At 45.4% G+C, this 19,232-nt stretch overlaps 1 protein-coding gene across 1 annotated transcript in view; it reads left to right on the forward strand.

Annotated features, from left to right (window-relative positions):
* hid1 (HID1 domain containing) overlaps positions 1-19,232 on the forward strand; it is a 62,836-nt gene that overhangs the window by 40,718 nt on the left and 2,886 nt on the right. Inside the window, exons 13-19 of the mRNA XM_033044482.1 lie at positions 2,583-2,747; positions 8,396-8,623; positions 9,396-9,550; positions 10,955-10,984; positions 12,780-12,863; positions 15,363-15,454; positions 16,207-16,365. Of these exons, the coding sequence (XP_032900373.1) occupies positions 2,583-2,747; positions 8,396-8,623; positions 9,396-9,550; positions 10,955-10,984; positions 12,780-12,863; positions 15,363-15,454; positions 16,207-16,365 (913 nt within the window). The remainder of the gene's footprint in view (positions 1-2,582; positions 2,748-8,395; positions 8,624-9,395; positions 9,551-10,954; positions 10,985-12,779; positions 12,864-15,362; positions 15,455-16,206; positions 16,366-19,232) is intronic.

Raw genomic sequence — 19,232 nt, forward strand, 5'->3', positions numbered from 1 at the left:
ACCCAACCATTGAACCTTCTTAACCAACCTTCCATGAGGAACCTTGTCAAAGGCCTTACTGAAGTCCATATATACAACATCCACTGCTTTACCCTCATCAATTTCCCGAGTAACCTCTTCAAATATTTCAAGAAGATTAGTCAAACATGACCTTCCAGGCACAAATCCATGTTGACTGTTCCTAATCAGACCCTGTTTATCCAGATGCTTATATATATTATCTCTAAGTATCCTTTCCATTAATTTGCCCACCACTGACGTCAAACTAACAGGTCTATAATTGCTAGGTTTACTTTTAGACCCCTTTTTAAACAATGGAACAACATGCGCAGTACGCCAATCCTCTGGCACTATTCCCGTTTCTAATGACATTTGAAATATTTCTGTCATAGCCCCTGCTATTTCTACACTAACTTCCCTCAATGTCCTAGGGAATATCCTGTCCGGACCTGGAGACTTATCCACTTTTATATTTCTCAAAAGTGTCAGTACTTCCTCTTCTTTGAATCTCATAGTTTCCATAGCTCCTCTACTTGTTTCCCTTACCTCACATAATTCAATATCCTTCTCCTTGGTGAATACCGAAGAAAATAAATTGTTCAATATCTCCCCCATCTCTTTTGGCTCTGCAGATAGCTGTCCACTCTGACTCTCTAATGGACCAATTTTATCCCTCGTTATCCTTTTGCTATTAATATAGCTGTAGAAACCCTTTGGGTTTACTTTCACCTTACTTGCCAAAGCAACCTCATATCTTCTTTTAGCTTTTATAATTTATTTCTTAAGATTCTTTTTACATTCTTTATACTCCTCAATCACCTCATTTACTCCATGCTGCCTATAATTATTGTAGATCTCCCTCTTTTTCCGAACCAAGTGTCCAATTTCCCTTGAAAACCATGGCTCTTTCCGATTTTTACTATTTCCTTTCAACCGAACAGGGACATAAAGATTCTGTACTCTTAAAATTTCACCTTTAAATGTACTCCATTTCTCTTCCACATCTTTCCCATAAAACAAAATGTCCCAATTTACTCCTTTTAAATCCTTTCGCATCTCCTCAAAGTTAGCCTTTCTCCAATCAAAAATCACAACCCTAGGTCCGGTTCTGACCCTCTCCATAATTATATTGAAACTAATGGTATTGTGATCACTGGTCCCGAACTGTTCCCCAACGCATACCTCTGCCACCTGACCCGTCTCATTTCCTAACAGGAGGTCCAGCACCGCTCCTTCTCTAGTAGGTACTTCTATGTATTGCTGCAAAAAACTATCCTGCACACATTTTACAAACTCCAACCCATCCAGCCCATTTACAGAATGTGTTTCCCAGTCTATGTGTGGAAAATTGAAATCTCCCACAATCACTACCTTGTGCTTACTACTAATATCTGCAATCTCCTTACATATTTGCTGTTCCAATTCTCGCTCCCCATTTGGCGGTCTATAAAACACCCCTATAAGTGTTGCTACCCCTTTCCCATTTCTCAGTTCCACCCAAATAGCCTCCCTAGACGAGCCCTCTAATCTATCCTGCCAAAGCACTGCTGTAATATCTTCCCTGATAAGCAATGCAACACCTCCACCTCTTGCCCCTCCAATTCTATCACACCTGAAGCAACGAAATCCTGGAATATTTAGTTTCCAATCACAGCCCTCCTGCAACCATGTTTCACTGATCGCCACAACATCATACTTCCAGGTGTCAATCCAAGCTCTGAGTTCATCCACCTTTCTTACAATGCTCCTAGCATTAAAATATACACATTTAAGAAACCCACCCTCTCTTATTCTCTGTTTATTGTCTTTTTCTTCTCTCCGCTACATTTTGGGTCAGAGTGCTACCATTCTCTGCCTCCTGCCTCACACACTGACTGCTAGCTTTCCCAATTTGAGTCCCTCCCCCCAACCATAATAGTTTAAAGTCTCCCCAGTAGCCTTTGCAAATCTCCCCGCCAGGATATTGGTCCCCCTCGAGTTCAAGTGCAACCCATCCTTTCTGTACAGGTCACACCTTCCCCAAAAGAGGTCCCAATGATCCAGAAACTTGAATCCATACCCACTGCACCAGTCCCTCATCCACTCATTTATCCTCCACCTCGCTCCATTCCTACTCTCACTGTCGCGTGGCACAGGCAGTAATCCTGAGATTGTTACCTTTGCAATCCTTCTCCTTAACTCTCTACCTAACTCCCTAAATTCTTCTTTCAGGACCTCTTCTCTTTTTTTACCTATGTCGTTGGTACCTATATGTACCACAACCTCAGGCTCCTCTCCCTCCCATTTCAGGATTTCTTGGACACGTTCAGACACATCCCTGACCCTGGCACCAGGGAGGCAAACTACCAACCGGGTCTCCTGTCTGCGTCCACCGAATCGCCTATCCGACCCCCTGACTATAGAGTCCCCTATTACAATTGTCTCAGCTCTTCTGTCCCTCTCGGAATCTCAAGCCCCCCCCCCCCCCCAATGCTGGTAGCATCTTTGTCCGTCATCTGCGACCTCCACACCCTGAGGTTGGATGAGTGTAAAGGGCTGTAAATGGATTACACAGGCAATAACTAATATGTTTTTTATTATAGTTTCTCCTTATCTGAAGAGTTTGTCCATGGTTGCTGCCAATAAACTTCTGCACTTACTGGAAGCCTTCTCTACAACATGGTTCCTGTTTTCCGCATCCCAGAACCACCACCTGGTCTTCTTCCTTCTTGAAGTCTTTAATAACATCATCCAGTACCAGTTTGATGGTAAGTGTGTAGTTGGTGTCTGAAAATTATATTGCCATCTACTTTGAATGTCAAAAGCTATTACATTGGAAATGAAATAGACCTCTGACAGTGTAAGTTGACTGAATAAATCATCTGTAGGTTAGGCTAATAATAGTAAGATTAAACGAGAACTTACCAGTTTGAAGTTTGATCTTGATTTTATGAGGAGTTACGATGAGCGATTACGTGAAGAAGGGCCGTCCGTCTGCGTGCGCGTCAATCTTCAAAGCAGCGGTGTTAAATCACAGATAAAAAGAAGACCTGAGAATAGTAAGATTGAAGAAACTAGAACTTCCATGTGACCTTGATAGTATGAGGGTGGGAGCGGTGGGCACGTAATCGCTCATCGTAACTCCTCATAAAATCAAGATCAAACTTCAAACTCGTAAGTTCTCGCTTAATCTTACTATTTTACTTCGGAGTCACGTGAGTGACTACGTGAAGATTTCAAAGCTCTGTGATTTTACGCCGGTTACGAATCCAGGCGTCACACACTGAATGGATTGACCATGGATGCGTGTAAACATTAAAGCATTCAGACATTACGTAGTTAAGTAAGGACACTGATGCTTTAAATGAAAGAAACGTTTTTAAAAACTAGTTTCCCCTCCTAACCTTGGGGGTAAACTAAGGGACAGAACTTAAAATGGTACGTGCAAACACCCCCAGTCCGGTAATAGGTTTGTTATATAACCGGTGGACCGTTATTTCATTCGTCCATCCTGCAGCCACTAGGATGTTGTCAAGAGGCACGTCCATTGCTCTTGCTGCCGACGTAGATGCAGCCCTGGTGGAGTGAGATTTAACCATATGAACGATCACTCTGTTACCGCCATTACCCCCTTTGACCATCTGGAGATGGTTTGTGTTGACACCTTCTGGCCAGTTCTGAGCCTCTGTGGTTCTCCGTAACTCTCAGATAGTGGTGTTAGTATGTTACCACACACACAACCGTAGGTCCTCTGGATATGCCAAGAACTGGATCTCCATCCCTGGCATTCCTGGCCTGCTATGTTTATATCAGGTTCCTGATTACGAATGTTATGTTGTTCATATTGGTGGTCATGTGGTCCAACCGTAGCTTTTGCCTGGACTCTTTGTCAGCATACCACCTTCAGGGTTAGTTATAGGCGGTCCCCACTCTCAAAGTAGGGTTAGTACTACGCTCACATCCCATGTCCGTGTACCTTGGTCTTAGAGGTATTAGATTGTAAATTCTCTTCATGAATTTTGTTGTAAAGGGGTGCGTTCCTATCGACCCGTGTCCTGCTTGCAGCATCAGATAGGAGGAAAGTGCGCCTCTGGCACTATTGATTGCACTATAACTTTGTTTATAGTTATAGTAGAGTTGATAGGAAACTCCAAGACATCTGTTATCCGAACTGTGTTGTATTTGTTCGGACAGTCCTATGCCTTGAAATGGCCTCCTCAGAATCTGCAGACCAACAAGTTAATACGTTCGTGTAGTGGATGATTACTCCCTGTAACTGGGTTCACTAGGAGGTCCCTGCTCTTGGGTACAGCCATAACTGGCTGGACTATAGTTCCCAAAATTTTGGGGGACCAGCCTTGAGTAGGCCAATCTGGCACTACCAATATGCCTGTGGCTTAGTCTTGCTTGATTTTGGTCAAGCATCGGTTTGTGAGACAAATTTGCGGAAAGCATGCATAAACAATCCTCCCCAATTGAGGGAGAAAGCATCCACTGCCATTGTTCCTGGATCCTGCTTGCAGGACACATATCTGGGTAACTGATGGTTTAGTCTAGATGCAAATAGATAAAAATCTGGTATGCCAAATCGTGTAGTTATTTCGTTAAATACTGCCTGATTCAACATCCATTCTGTGTTGTTATTAAACATCCGTGATCCAGCATCTGTCACCGTGTTATATCTACCTCGTAGATTTCCCAAATACTCCTCTTGATACACCAGTGCCAAATGAGATTCGACAATCTATCGTAAGATACAGATTTTACACCACCCTTGTTAGTGGATATGTGCCACCGCAGTGGTGTTATCAATCTGAATTTGAACAAGCATATTGCTACAGAACCCCTTGAGTCCAAATTGTGCCCCCAACAATTCTGGGTAATTGATTCATTGTGTTGGGGAATTACGGACTCCTGCTCATTCCATCTGCCCCCACAGCTCTAGACTGTGTTAGTGGCTCCCCATCCTTAGCTGCTAGCATAGGTCTGAAGAACCCTCGATGGCTTTCAAGCAAATTTACTTTGAGCTTTCTCACGTTCGTTATCCAACGTAGTTATTCAACAATGGCCTCTGCTTGCAATCCATAGTTTTGCCAATTTTGCCTGCATGGAATCTGAGTGTTCGTTCCTTTGCTCGCTGTAATTCTGGTAATGCAAACGCCCGTACGTACTGCTGGAAATGCGGCTACTATTTGCCAATTACACTCGCTGTTTGCCTGATAGATGGCTAGTATTTGACTATCAGGTCATAGCAGGCTTGATTAATATAGTCGTTTGCCCCTAGGCAAAGTCACCAACATATTTACTGTTTTTGATAGTAAATTCTAGGTAATCCATTACCCTTGTAGGTGTCAATTTTGATTTAACTGGATGGATGAGGTAACCAATTCTATCAAACAGGGTTTTGGTTTGCTTTGACTGATGCTTCTGCCAATTCTTGGTGACTCCAAAATGAAATTGTCCAAATATGCCATTACTATGTGGTTCTGAGACCTTTGTAGACCCAGAATTAGTTTCCGTAGTTTTGTCAATAGTCTAGGAGCTGATGTCAACCCATCTGGCAGATCCATACCATCCAGTTAAACTTCAAATATCTCCTGTTCGTAGTGAATAGACACCGAATAGTATGCATCTTTGAGGTCGATGCATGCCATGTGACCATTTTATAGGAAGCTCCTATAAAACAGTAGTTAGACCGTAACAAAATTACTGTTTCTAAAAGTCTATACTGCACAAATGAGTTAAACCTGGATGAAGTGACATCCTCCATCTGTCACATGTCCTGAATGGCAATCCTGCCCAAAATTACTGGGCCTGCCTCGAAGACAATTCCAGTCCGAGTTCCAAGTCTGCTTGGAACCTGTGTATGTTGTGCAGTAAAATTATCACGTTATTATCTGTTTTTTTTTTTTTTTAACCAATTCTGAAATTTCATGTTATTGTCATTTTGAACAAGAACACAAGAGTAAATTACCAACATGTAACTGCTCCACAATCCCTTGTTTCAGTAAACCCAGACCCACCTACCTCCATGGCTACCGGTGGTCTTGTGGTAAGCCCAAAGGCCCCTGATGTGGATTCCTTTTCTCTCCTTGATTGGGAGTAGGACTGGTAAGGAGTGTGGATTCCATGTTTCTCCCGACCTCTGCTTGGGTCTGGTCTGAAAACCTCATCATACTGAGCCTGCCTTGTAGGACAATTCTGGCCATTATTTTGAGTCTGCCTTGAAAGACGACTCTGATCGTATTTCCGTGCCCAGCTTTCAAGCTACCACCAGATTCAGTGAACCGCTTTCCCCCTATGGAGGTGTGGGGTGTGTTGTCGCCTATGCGGATATTCTGCCAACTGCTGGCTCTTACAATACAATACAAATTTATTGTCATTTGAGCCCCAGTGAGACTCTTGAGGCCATATGCATGTGCTTCAGTATGTTCATACTTTAAATTCGAGATCAGTTACCTACTGATCATTCACACTCCCCTCTACTGAGAGTGAGGTTCGTAGGCAGCCCTGAAAACAGGTGCTGCCGCAGGCCCCTGAGGATACCTGTGCTGACATGGCCCTTCTAGTGGACCTAAATGAGATTCTAGCTTTGGTCAGACTGAAATGGACCATGAATGCTCCTCTCCTCAGAGCAGGAGACATTTGTGCAGCCCTGAAAACAGGTGCTGCTGCCTGCGGGTCCTCCATAATACCCGGGCTGTCGAGAGCTAGATTCCATCCAGGGAAGCACCCAGTGGAACCTGGATGATTGCAGAAGCACTTATTTTCTGTTTGTTTGTATGGAAGCTTATTATTCCTTTTATGTAAAGCATTTTGGTGTTGACTTAAACAGTGCAATATAAGTAAAACTTACTTACTTACTTCCTTTCTTCTGCTTGTCCCTGGGAAGGTTTCTTCCACTTGTAGTTCCCCCACCAATGGGGAAGACATTGGGCTGCCCCATGTGCGAGGCTCCCGGCACCGGCACTGCTGTAGGCCATGCTGATACTGCTCCCTCCTTTGGAGCAGATCATTGTTGGAGCAACTTCTCCATAAGTTGCTCCATGTGGGAGAAGTCGTCCTCAGACGCTCTCCGTTGAGGGAGGGTATCCCTCTTCTCCGGACTCACTGAGTCAACGGGTTCGTTTAGACTTGCGGGTGGCATTACGTCCCGCAGGACAACTATGGAGCTCCTGCTCCCGTGCAAAGTCTCCTGCCGATTCTGCTGTCGGCGCTAATGTCGGGAACAAGACCGTCGCCCGCTATTTGGAAAGCTGCGGTCTTCGGCAGCCGACATCCCCGCGGGCCGTCTCCTCGACATCTGGACTCTGGAAAAAAAAAACTTCAAGCCCGAAAGAACGCAGGTAAGTGATTCAACTTCCCTTACCTGCTCATCCCGACGGCCTGGGAGGACTCAGTGCCTGCCAGTCCGTTGTGCGTGTTGCGTTCAGACGTAATGACGCGCACGCAGACGGACGGCCCTTCTTCACGTAGTCACTCACGTGACTCAGAAGTAAAATCATGGAGAGACCATGTGAGTGATGACGTTGGAAATGTGATTCAATCACTGAGAAGTAAGCTTGTGATATTGGAGTTGAACAGCTTTAGTAGAATCCTCGTGGAGGAAACTTACCTCTGCTTTTAGTTTATAAACTGAATCATTCCATCCCAGGCAATGTATTGGTGAATCTTCTCTGCACTCTCTCAGTTTAATCAGATCCTTTCGATAGTCTGGTGACCAGAAATGGACATAATGTTCCAGCTATTGCCTAACCAATACATTTTATTTTATGTAGCGAAACCACCCTGCTCTGGTACATTAGGCCCTTGCTGAGTTAAACATTCTGTATGCCTTCATCATCATCCCATCTACCTGTGCTGCCACCATTATGAATCGGCAAACGTGTGCATCAAGGTCCCTTTGTTCCTCAATATTATCCAGGGCCCCAGCATTCATTGTAAATGTCCTACCTTTGTTAAACTCCACGGAAAGTACAATGCTGCCATGGGCTTCCAATCACAAATGTTTCACCTTGTCTAACCCCTACCCTGTGACCAGGCTGCAACGGGGGACATTGCCTCCATCTAACGTGTGCTGTCTCTTCTCTGGAGTGTATGATGAGACGTGGCAGAGGGAGCATTACTCCATCTAACCCCTTCAGTGGAAACGTGTGATAAGTGTAGAGACAACCTTTACTTGGTACACATAGTGTCAGAATATTTGCTGAAATGCAGATTTGCTGATTATTAACTGAAGGCAAGAGAGGGTGGTTGGGAACTGTATTGTGTTGAGTGTATCTCAGTGAATGAGCAGTGATAGACGAGGGGCTGGTGGAAGTATTCCCAGCTGTGACTGTGGCTGGGTGGGATCGTGTTCGCTGCCCTGTGTCAGACCAATCTTTCCGCAGGATGAAACAGTTGCTTCTTGTTGCAGGGAATTCAAACCTGGTCTATGCCATCATTCGGAAGCGCAATGTCTTCCACCAGCTCGCCAATCTCCCGACTGACCCTACTGCCATCCAGAAAGCTTTACAGAGGAAGAAGAAATCAGCTGAGCCCATCTCGCGGACGAACTCCCAGGAGGGCATGTCCATGGAAGGATCGCGGCCGGCAGCTCCGGCAGAACCTGGCACACTGAATGCCAGCCTCATTGCAACCCCAGGTATGGTCTGCTCAACACCTGTCCCTCCAGCCACCCCTGGACACAGCAGTCCCAACTATGCAAGACCACCACCTCCCCGTCACACCTCACACTGCTGGGCTTTACACAGCACCCAGTACCTCTCAGCACTGAGCTCACTCTGGTCACCAGTTACCACCTTGGCTTGGGACACTGGTTAATACTGTACAATGCACGGGTCACCAGCTAATACTGAAATAGTCACTGGTCACCAGTCAATACCAAGCATAGCTTTAGTCATTGATTAGTACTAATCTGTGAATGGTCACTGGTTAGTACAGAGCGTAGCTCTGGTCATTGGTTAACACTGAGCTATGTACTAACCACTTGTTAGTATTGAGCTATACATTGATCACTGGTTAGTACTAACATGATTAGCCACCCTTTAATACCGAGCATGGCGTTGGTCATTGATTAGTACTGATCTCTGGTCACTGCTTAGTATATACCTGTAGAACATCAAACAGGACAGCGTGGAACAGACCCAGTGGCCCACTATGTTTGTGCTGAACATGATACATTCCAGGTTAGTACTGAGGTACACTCTGGTTAGTACTGAACTCAGCTCTGGTGGTTGGTTAGTACCAAGTTTGCTCAGATCACCGATTAGCACTGAAGTTGTTCTGGTCATGGATTAGTACTGAGCTTGCTCTAGTCACTGGTTAGCACTAAGGTCTGCTCTGGTCACCGACTCCCTGATCTCTGCTCTGGTCACTGGTTATCACTGAGGTTGCTCTCCTCACTTTGTGTTCAGATATCGAAAAACTTACGGAGAAATCGCAGGTGTCCGAGGATGGAACACTGAGCCGGGTGGATCAGGATCAGGTTAAGACCGACACCCCTCCTGAGGACTGTGCTCCGACAGTGACCAGTGACACAGAATCTACCAGCGGGACATGTGGTGTTCAGGTATTGCTCCGATATTACTCCCATCCTGTCTCGACTGAAGGTGAGGCCTTTCTTGTTGAGTTAGTCCTAGAGAACTGCTGAACCTCCTGAGAAAGAAAGAAAAAGTTGAGTCACATTGCTATTTTTGTGACTTCGAGAGGTACTGATGTATTTTTAAACCGATGGAGCGTTCATATAAATTGAGTTAATGTAGTGGGAAAGGCCATTCTTTACCATTTTAATTAGATTCTACCAGCAAGGTCATCAGTTATCTTATGTCAAAATGATAAGATAATGCAGTGAGAAATTGACTGGGAAGGTGACTATATAATTACTGCCCCTTCTCACAGTGAGTACTGTCTCATTACATATACTATAACTGCTGATACCTTGATACACCCGCTATTAATCAATCACACACTGGTGTGAGACTGGAGGCACACACAAATCAGTGTGGGGGAGGACTGCAGGCTGATATTTTTCTGTCATGGCTTCTGGCGGTGCAGCTTTTGAGCTGTTGACGTTTATCCTGGAGCCACTGGATCGTAGTGCAATGGGGAGGGGGTTAATTCACTGTTTGTGCCTCTGCTTCCCTCTCAGTAGCTGACAGCAACCATCTGCAGCTTCATTAAATTTATAAAGCAATCTACTCGTATGAATAGTTCCAAAATCAATGGTCTAGAGTAACATAAAACACAAAGATATGGAGGGTGTCTTTGAAATCACAGTGATCTGTGGATCGGAGCTGGGTCCCCTGAGTGATTTTGGCAGGTAGAGAATTGTGAAGTCTGTGTTATGTTTTGAGCTGTATATTGTGAAGAAATCCAGCTTTGAAATCATGAAACTAAAAATGATAGAAGTGGCTGGTCAGGTAGGATTGTGGGGCGGGAAGCGGTTATGGGATCAGAGTGATGAAGCATATGTTGAGTTGCAGTGGGGAGGACAGGGAGAGCAAAAGTGAAGTCAATGATGGGAAGGCAGGGGAGATCAAATGACAGATACTGTAGGCAATGATGCAAGACAGGAGGAAATGGCAGTAGCTCAGTTATAGTGTTTAAGAAGGAACTGCAGATGCTGGAAAATCGAAGGTCTGTTATAGAAACAGGATTTGGATCTGCAGGAGGAGAGATCCCATTTATTAATCCTCTAAACCCATCTTTAGCTTTTAACCAGACAGACCCCCTCTGTTTTCCCTTTGATCACGCCTGCCCTTGATCACGCCTGCACACAGACCTATTTTGGTTGTTTGTCCCCTCCCCACTTTAAATCTGTTTAATTTTATATGCAGTGCTGCTAAAGTCATTCACCACAAGTGTCAAGTCTTTCTCCACTGATTCTGCTAAGTATTTGCAAGATGTTGTGTTTTTATTTCACATTGCCTGCTGCTTGAGGTTTGTATTCATGTGTTTTCTCTTCTGCCACCAGGAAAATGCAGTTGTTTGCCAAGCTGTCTGGGTAAGCCTGATCACTCTGTGGGCAGCTGTTGCATGTGTCTCTCTGTCTTTCAATTATTTTGTGTCAGCCATGCATTTCTGATGTGGTTAGGGTTGCCAACTTTCTCACTCCCAAATAAGGAATAAATAAATAAATAAGGTCAAAATAAGGGACAAATTCCTGACGGCAATTCGTTGACCGACTCAGCCGTGGCTGGGTGGATGTTGAGTTGGCCCAGGTGCTGGACTGCACACAAAGCCCAGCCGGCGGAGCTTTGTGTTCTGCTGCATGTAAAGTCCGGCACCCCATCCAACTCATGAACCGATAATCGGCCATGAGAAGAGGGGTGGTGATGTCGGCGGTAAGCGAAGGTCCAAAGGTCGAAGAGCTGGCCGGGCTGCCGAACGACAGAGCCACGGGCGAGGTGCTGCTGCTGCACTCCATGGGCTGCACTACGTCGGGATGGGTGAGGTGGTTACTCCAAACCTAGATGTGGTTGCTCCAAGCTGTGAACTGCTTGCCTGCAGTTTTGGTTGCAGTGCTGGTGTGGATGGAGCCGGGCCTTTGTCCACGCTGCCTCAGGGTAGGGGATGGCACATTGGGCTCCCACACTGCTGATGGCAGCTGTTACACCGTGGATGCAATGTCCCAAGGTCTAGATGGTTCTTAAATAACAAAGATCAGCAGATTGCTGATGCTGTAATTTCCCAATTTAAGAGATGCTTCTTGCCTTGTTTCACTAATTCTTAATCTTATCCCAATACCATCTCCATCCGCCCCATCATCCCCAGTCCATCTTCCTTCCACCCTTTGTCTCCTGGTCCTGTTTTCAGCTCTGTTTCTAGCACTGTCTCTGTCCCCTGCATGTCTCCCCTGTCACCATTCCCTACATCTCTGGACCCCAGTCTGACTCTCAGTCTGTAACTCCACCCCAACTCTTATCTCACCAAATCTCAATCCCTGTCCCCAGTGCCCTCTGGATTTTCTCACCCCACCTCCCCTAGTCTTGGCCTATGGCCCACCCATTCTCTGGCCTCACTCTCTGGCCTGCGCTCTCTAGCTCCCTGTTTGTTCTCTACCCCTATCCTCCATCATCTATTCCACCATCCACTAACAAATACTGTGGATTACTGAGAGGCTGAGTTCAGGCATGCCTGATCTGCTAACTATTCGCAGCATTGCCCCTTTTTAATCTGGACATGTCTCTGAGTGACCCAGCTTCATTCTCTGGATCCCCCACCATACATCTGGTAATGTCGGACCTGAAGCAATTAATTTCTGCAAGCCCCCATACACAAACCGAGCTAATAGCTAGTGAGTCGTTCCTTTATACATGTTGGTTTAGTATTAAATATTACTCACAATAGTGCCAATGGTTGCTCTATACTGAGTATTCAGACCTGAATGCAGATGATGTTTAGATTGAGCATTTTAGCTCAGACATCATTTCAAACTCCCTCGATATAGTGTTGCAGTGTCCAGGCACTGTTCCATTTGTTGTTGATACGTGATGAACTCCAGCACCTTGACTGTGTACCTGGCCTAACTCGGGCTCAGCACAGTGCTGAACAAAACCAGTTGAGTTAATTTAATTAATCAAGAGAGTGGATTCATTTTGACGGTTAGATTTGCTCACACTTTAACTCGGTTACTGACTCAGGAGATTTGGGTTTGATAATGGTTCGTGAAAGTAAAAATCTTTCTTTATCACAAGGCATGTTAAATTCAGATTGCCCATTTTATTGTTTGGATGCTTTTTGTCTGCTCCAGTCTTTTTCTTCAACATACTTATTCTGTTATTTTTACCCTTGAACAGAAGACAATTCCGCAGAACTCGGAGAGGAGAAGGAAGCCATCCGGCTTTTCGACAAGTAATCACTGGTCACCAAGCCCTGACTGGGTGAGTAGAGGTGTACACCAGGTGCTTATTCTTCAAAGAAGTAAGAGAACACAAGGACTTAGATTTATTTCCAAATAAATCCATCATTGGTTCTTCATCAGTGCTGGATCTGGAGCCTGGGCCTTCTCCCCAGCAGAATCATCCTGGCTCGCTGATCAGTTTTTCTAATATTCATGGATGAGTCCGAGATATAATTCATTATTTTACCAGGAGAACAAACTAAGAGGAGGGGCGGAGGATATGAAACATTCAATTCGAAAAGACATGCATGAACAGGATGATCCATCCACGCTTTGTTACAAGTCCAAGGCAGTTTAAGAAAATGGTTAAAAAATACATACCACAGTTGGAGTGAGGTATCCATTCTGGGCACCACGCTGTATAAATGATGTGAAGATTTACTTCAGAGACACATCACGGAAACGGGCACATCGGCCCACCATGTCTGCGCCGACCAGCGATCACCCCGTACACTAGCACTATCCTACACCCTAGGAACAATTTATACATTTATTGTAGCCTTTTCACCTACAAACCTATACGTCTTTGGAGTGTGGGAGGAAACTGGAGCACCCGGAGAAAACACGCGCTGTCACAGGGTGAACATACAAACTCCATACAGACAGCAGCCGTAGTCAGGATCAAACCCGGGTCTATGGTGCTGTATGGCAGCTACTCTACCTCTGCGACACTGTGCCACACTTGTTTGATGTTGAAGATAGTGCAGAAGAGATTTTCTAAAATGATTCCAGAGATGAGAAACTTGAATTATGTGGATGGACTGGAGAAGTATATAAATAGAGGAGGTAGGGAGAAACTGCTCCCATTAATGGAAAGGTCAAGAACCACAGGAGAGAGAATGAAGGTGATTGGTAAAATAACCAAAAGTGACATAAATAAAGACATGCAGCAAGCTATTAGGATCTGTAAGGTGCTGGCAGTAGTCTATGTGGAAGTGAATTTATTGTAGAATTCAGAAGGGAGCCGGTAAGTATTTGGTGCAGGGCTCCAGAGATACGGCTGAGGAATGAGATTTGTTGGATTACACTTACAAATAACTCTTGAGAAATAGCTTTCTTCTAAGCCGTAACCCTTTCAGTGATCATGTTTTGTCATGGAAAAGATCTTCTAATTATCATTATTTAAAATCACCTTGGAGTCTGACTGTTCTGGGCAGCAATGACATTGTTGGCTCTGTTGAGCAGAGTCTGTAGTGAGGAGGGGAAAATTACTGGGAAATGCTTGGCATGAGGAAATGTGGCTGTTTTTGTTTGTGCTTGCAATTTGTGCCAGGCATTAACTTTCCATTAAGTAGTGATGTGTGGCCAGCATACCTTGTTAATAATTGACTTAGTTTATATGTGAATGGGGTTGTTTGTGTTTTTTGTTGCAACACATCCTTGACAAGTATATTAGCCTATCAATTAGACAGATAATGTTCAGATACAGTAAAGGCCACATCTAATCCTCTCTGGGAGCTCAAGATTTCAGAACCATTGTAACGCGGCTTATTGCCTGGGGCCGTGGGTGAGTCAGTTGTCAATGCAGGCTGGATCCCATGTCCTCATCAATGCAATCAGTGAAAAGGACAGAGGGCAACAAACATTGCTGTGCTCACAGCTGGGCTGTGCTGTGCAGGCAGCCAGCATCATCATCATCACCCTCACCACACTCTCTATTTACTCCTGCCATCGGGAAGATATAGGAGTCTTAAAACCATGAAGAAGATACAGGAGTCTGGAAACTTTGACTACCAGGTTCAGGAATAACTACTTCCCCAACACCACAAAACACTAACTTGTGTATTCTGGTCACTGGTTTATTTTATTTTTTTTGTTTATTACTAGAAATGTTATTGTATTATATGTATTGTGTTCACAGACCTATTAAGCTGCTGCAAGAAAGAATGTCATTGTTCTATTGACAGTACATGGTCTGTTGTCAGTGCTTATGACAATGAAACACTCTTGACTCTCTTGACTCCAAAGAATGGAACCCAGCAGCATGGAGAGTCAATCCAATTCTGTGCCAGAATTAGTGGCTGGCTTGGGCAATGGGCTAGATCTGTGCTATGTGACTCCGATTTTAGGATTCCCAATGATCCTCTGTTAAATTGAATTCTGTTTTACCACTGTAATTTTAGAGCAGAGGAATCTGGTGGGAAAGAGTGGGGGGGGGGTTTCCTGCCAGTGTAATCTTATTTTGGACTGTTTCGGCTGGCAAATCTCTTTCACCATCCCCTGAAGATGTATGATCCAGATGGTGTCCGAGTGCGAACGTGTCATAGTCCGGATGCACTATGACACATGGAATGCTGAACTTCCCGCTTTGGTTGCTAACAAACACAATAGCATTGGCCTTGATGTTGACGGACTGCCCTGGAGTGCAGCCATTGGACTGACAGCAGGGGCTTGGGCTGGCTGTGTTTCTAATTGTTTGTGCATGACTGGCTTTGCATGGGACTAACCCTGCCTTTACTGTGTGACGTTTGACCCGCAGGCGATATCATGGAAAACAAAGCTCCCCCTACAAACAATCATGCGCCTGCTACAGGTTCTGGTTCCACAAGTGGAGAAGATCTGCATTGACAAGTAAGCACTCACACGGACTGTCATCAGCCAGCAGCTCATGGTGGTTCTCAGAGAATCGCTGCTGGAGGAGTGGCGGCTCCAGGGTGTCCCTTCCAGCGGGTGCCAGGATTGATGCCTGGATGTTGCTGCTAATGTTATGTTATCTTGCTAATGGCACCGACAAACTTGTGGTGAAATATTGGAAAGCTTGCTGCTGGGAAACTTGAGTGCAGTGAGAATACATTGCATGAGAGGCAGAGAAGTAGCTGATTAAATAACAATGCTCTCCGCAGGTTGGAGGATAGGACCCCAGCTGCTACAACCAGGATTGCTTGTCTATCCATCTCGTGCTCCGCAGAGCAGTCTCGGAATCCTCAGTGAGGGTACCTTGCAAGTCACGAGGGGTGTGGAGTGCTGATTCTGTTCACCAGCAGAGCTTCCTGCAGAGAGCCCTCGGAGAGGATTGGACTGACACAGCAGATAGTCCAGTCCTCCATCATTCATACCCGTACGGTGCCGGGACTCGCCTGCATAAGGTCCGTGTGAGCCTGGCATGGTACGCAGCAGGCACTGACACGTTCAGGTCAAGCAGCACCATGTATCACTCAGTGCAACAAAATCTGCATTCAATTATCTTGCTTTTGTCTGAAGATCATATTCATTAAGATATATTAAGGATTGAAACGAGATAGACCCGGGGTGGGGCGGGGGGTTAGCCCTGCTGTAAACTTGTGGATGGCATCTAACCTGAAGCCTGTTTCGGTTGAATGCAGAGGTCTGACGGATGAATCGGAGATCCTGAAGTTCCTGCAACATGGCACGCTGGTAGGATTACTCCCAGTGCCACATCCGATCCTCATTCGCAAATACCAGGCCAACGCGGGCACGGCAATGTGGTTCCGTACATACATGTGGGGTGTCATTTACCTGAGGTAAGCAGTCCCTCGCTGTGCAGTGTGAGTTGTTGCTAGAGAACGTTGTGTGTGCTCTCGACTGTGCAATGTGAGTAATCTTTGCATGTGCTGTGAGCACTCTACAGTGTGTTACGGAGTGGACTATCTCTACAGCATGATAAGGTGTGGACAATCTGCAGTGTGATGAGGTGTGGACAGTCTCTGCAGTGTGATGACGAGTAGGCGCTACAGTCTGGCGTGAGCAGTCCACGAGTGTTTTTTGCCCAAAAACAAATGTAATCAATTATTACAAGAATAATATGTACAATACAAAACAATACCAACAAACCCACCACCATAGATCAAAGTAAAATAAATATTTGTAAATATCAAATATATTGTATTAAACTGTTCCAATCCTTGTCAAGGATACATTCCACCCCCCAGTGGTCCTGGAAATGCCCCAAGGTGTCTGTGGACAGTGCGCTGTCCCTCTCGAGTACCACCCAGGTGTGGACGTAACTCCAGGAAAGGGGCAGCCAGCCAAATCTTTACATTCGCTGTGAGCACTTGACAATGTGTTGTGGGGTGAACAATCTCTAGCGTGATGGGGTGTGAGTAGGCTCTGCAGTGTGGTGTGATGATGGACTTAAACATTCATCCCGTCTCCCACTCCCCTGTGCGGTGGATGATTTAAGAATTTGCATTTTTCAAGGCTTGCTGCCAGTGAGGAGCATCTGAAATATTATCGGACTTGAAAGAAAGATGGCAGCTAATATGCACAAAACAAAATGCTATTGACAGACATGAAACTAATTGGCAGTTTCTGTTCTCCTTGATGTTGTCAGGATGGGTGTTGGGCACAGGTACATACCTACTCTTCAGATATTGGAGAGAGATCTTTTACTTCCTGCAGAGGGCTTATGTAATGGTCATTAACACTGCAGCCATCCTCTGGTCTTGTACTAAAATGCCCAACAAAGATAATTCAGAATATTATAGACCTCGCGGCCTACCAGCGGGCCTGAAGCGGCGTTTCCTGTCAGGGACAGCCCAGAACCTCGGCTTCGGCGGCGGCACAGCGCTGGAGCGCTATTGCGGAGCGGGCGTTGCCTTGCCTGGGTCGCCGCGCTGGAACTCCGGTGAGCTGAGACCGCCGATAAAAACATCGCGGAGCTGCGGGTCTGAGGAGCGGCCAGCTGTGGGCGGCGGCGCTGACTTTAACATCGGGAGCCTGGGATCTCTCAGCGAGATCGCCAGTTGTGGAGCTCCATCCAGCGCGGCCTTGTTGGCTTCGGAAGCCACGGCCTCCAGTACGGAAGCGGCCGTTCCAGGTGTCCCATGCCACTGTGAGGATTCTCCCGACGCCGGAGCACCATCACCCGGCGAGAACGGCCTGGAACATCGGGCCTCCGTGGAGGCAACTGTGGAGGCCTCAATAGGCCCGGCTATGGATGAACTGGGGATGGGGACTGGACATTGTGCCTTCCCCCAGTGGGAACCATTGTGGGGGGATGTTTTTATGTTTAAATTTCTTTATTATTGTTATGTCTGTATTCTTTCTTTATTTGCTGCATGGCAAGAAGCAATTCACTACACCTAGGTGTATGTGACCAATAAAATAACCTTTGAACCTTGCATCAGTAAAAAGGAAGATAGCGGAGAGAAGTAATTACTCTCATCTGGAAGATAATGGGATATTTAGGAACAGTCAGTATGGTTTGTCTACAGCAGGTTATGTCTTACAAAATTGATTGGCTTTTTTGAGGAGGTGATCGATGATGACAGTAGTACATTGGTGTTGTCTACATGGAATTTAACAATGCATTTGATAAAGTCCTTTGTGGTAGGCTGATCGAGAGGATTAAGCTGCCTGGGATCCACAGTAATTTGGTATTTTGGATTCAGAACTATCTTACCCACAGAAAGCAGAGCGGTGGAAGTGTGTTATTCTAACTGGAGATCTGTGGCCTGCAGTGTTCTGCAGGGATTTGTGATCAGATCTCTGGTATTTGTGGTAAAAGTAAATGACGGACATAAACGTAGATGGGTTGGTTAATATGTTTTCAGATGACACCAAAATGTATTGAGTTACAGACAGAGGAAGGTTATCAAAGGGTTGAACAGGATTTAGATCAGTTACAAATATGGGCAAAGAAGTAGCAGATGGAGTTCAATTGGAGCAAATGTGTTTTTGTCATGATTTAGGAGGCGGAATTAAGGGCAAGGAAGAATGTGGACATTTTGGAGAGGGTGCAGAAGAGAGTTACCTCGATGCTGAGGGGAAAAAAAGGAACTTCAGATGCTGGGTTATGTAAAAGGACACAAAGTGCTGGTGTAACTCAGCGGCTCAGGCAGCATCTCTGAAGAGCGTTGTGTTTCCACTAGAATGCTGCCTCTATTAGAGGGTTTTAGTTATAAGAAGTGATTGGACAAACTTGGGTTGTTTTCTCGAGAGTGTTGGACGTTGCGGGGAGACTTGATAGAAATATATTTGAGGAAGAACGTGTAAGAAAGAACTGCAGATGCTGGTTTTAATCGAAGGTAGACACAAAATGCTGGAGTATCCCAGCGGGTGAGGCAGCATCACTGGAGAGAAGGAATGGGCGACGATCGGGTTGTGACCCTTCTTCATTCCTTCTCTCCAGAAATGCTGCCTCACCTGCTGAGTTACTCCAGCATTTGTGTCTACCTTCAATATATTTGAGGATGTTGGCAGGACTCGAGGGCATGCGCTATAGGGAGAGGTTGAGCAGCCTATAACTTTATTCCTTGGAGCTCAGGTTGAAGGTTGATCTTAGAGAGTGTATAAGATTATGAGAGGAATAAATAGGGTAAATGCAGTCTTTTATCCAGAGTGGGGGAATTAAGAACTAGAGGGCCTAGGTTTAAGGTGAGAGGAGAAA

Source organism: Amblyraja radiata, chromosome 26 (genome assembly GCF_010909765.2).
Source record: "Amblyraja radiata isolate CabotCenter1 chromosome 26, sAmbRad1.1.pri, whole genome shotgun sequence".
NCBI lineage: Eukaryota > Metazoa > Chordata > Chondrichthyes > Rajiformes > Rajidae > Amblyraja > Amblyraja radiata.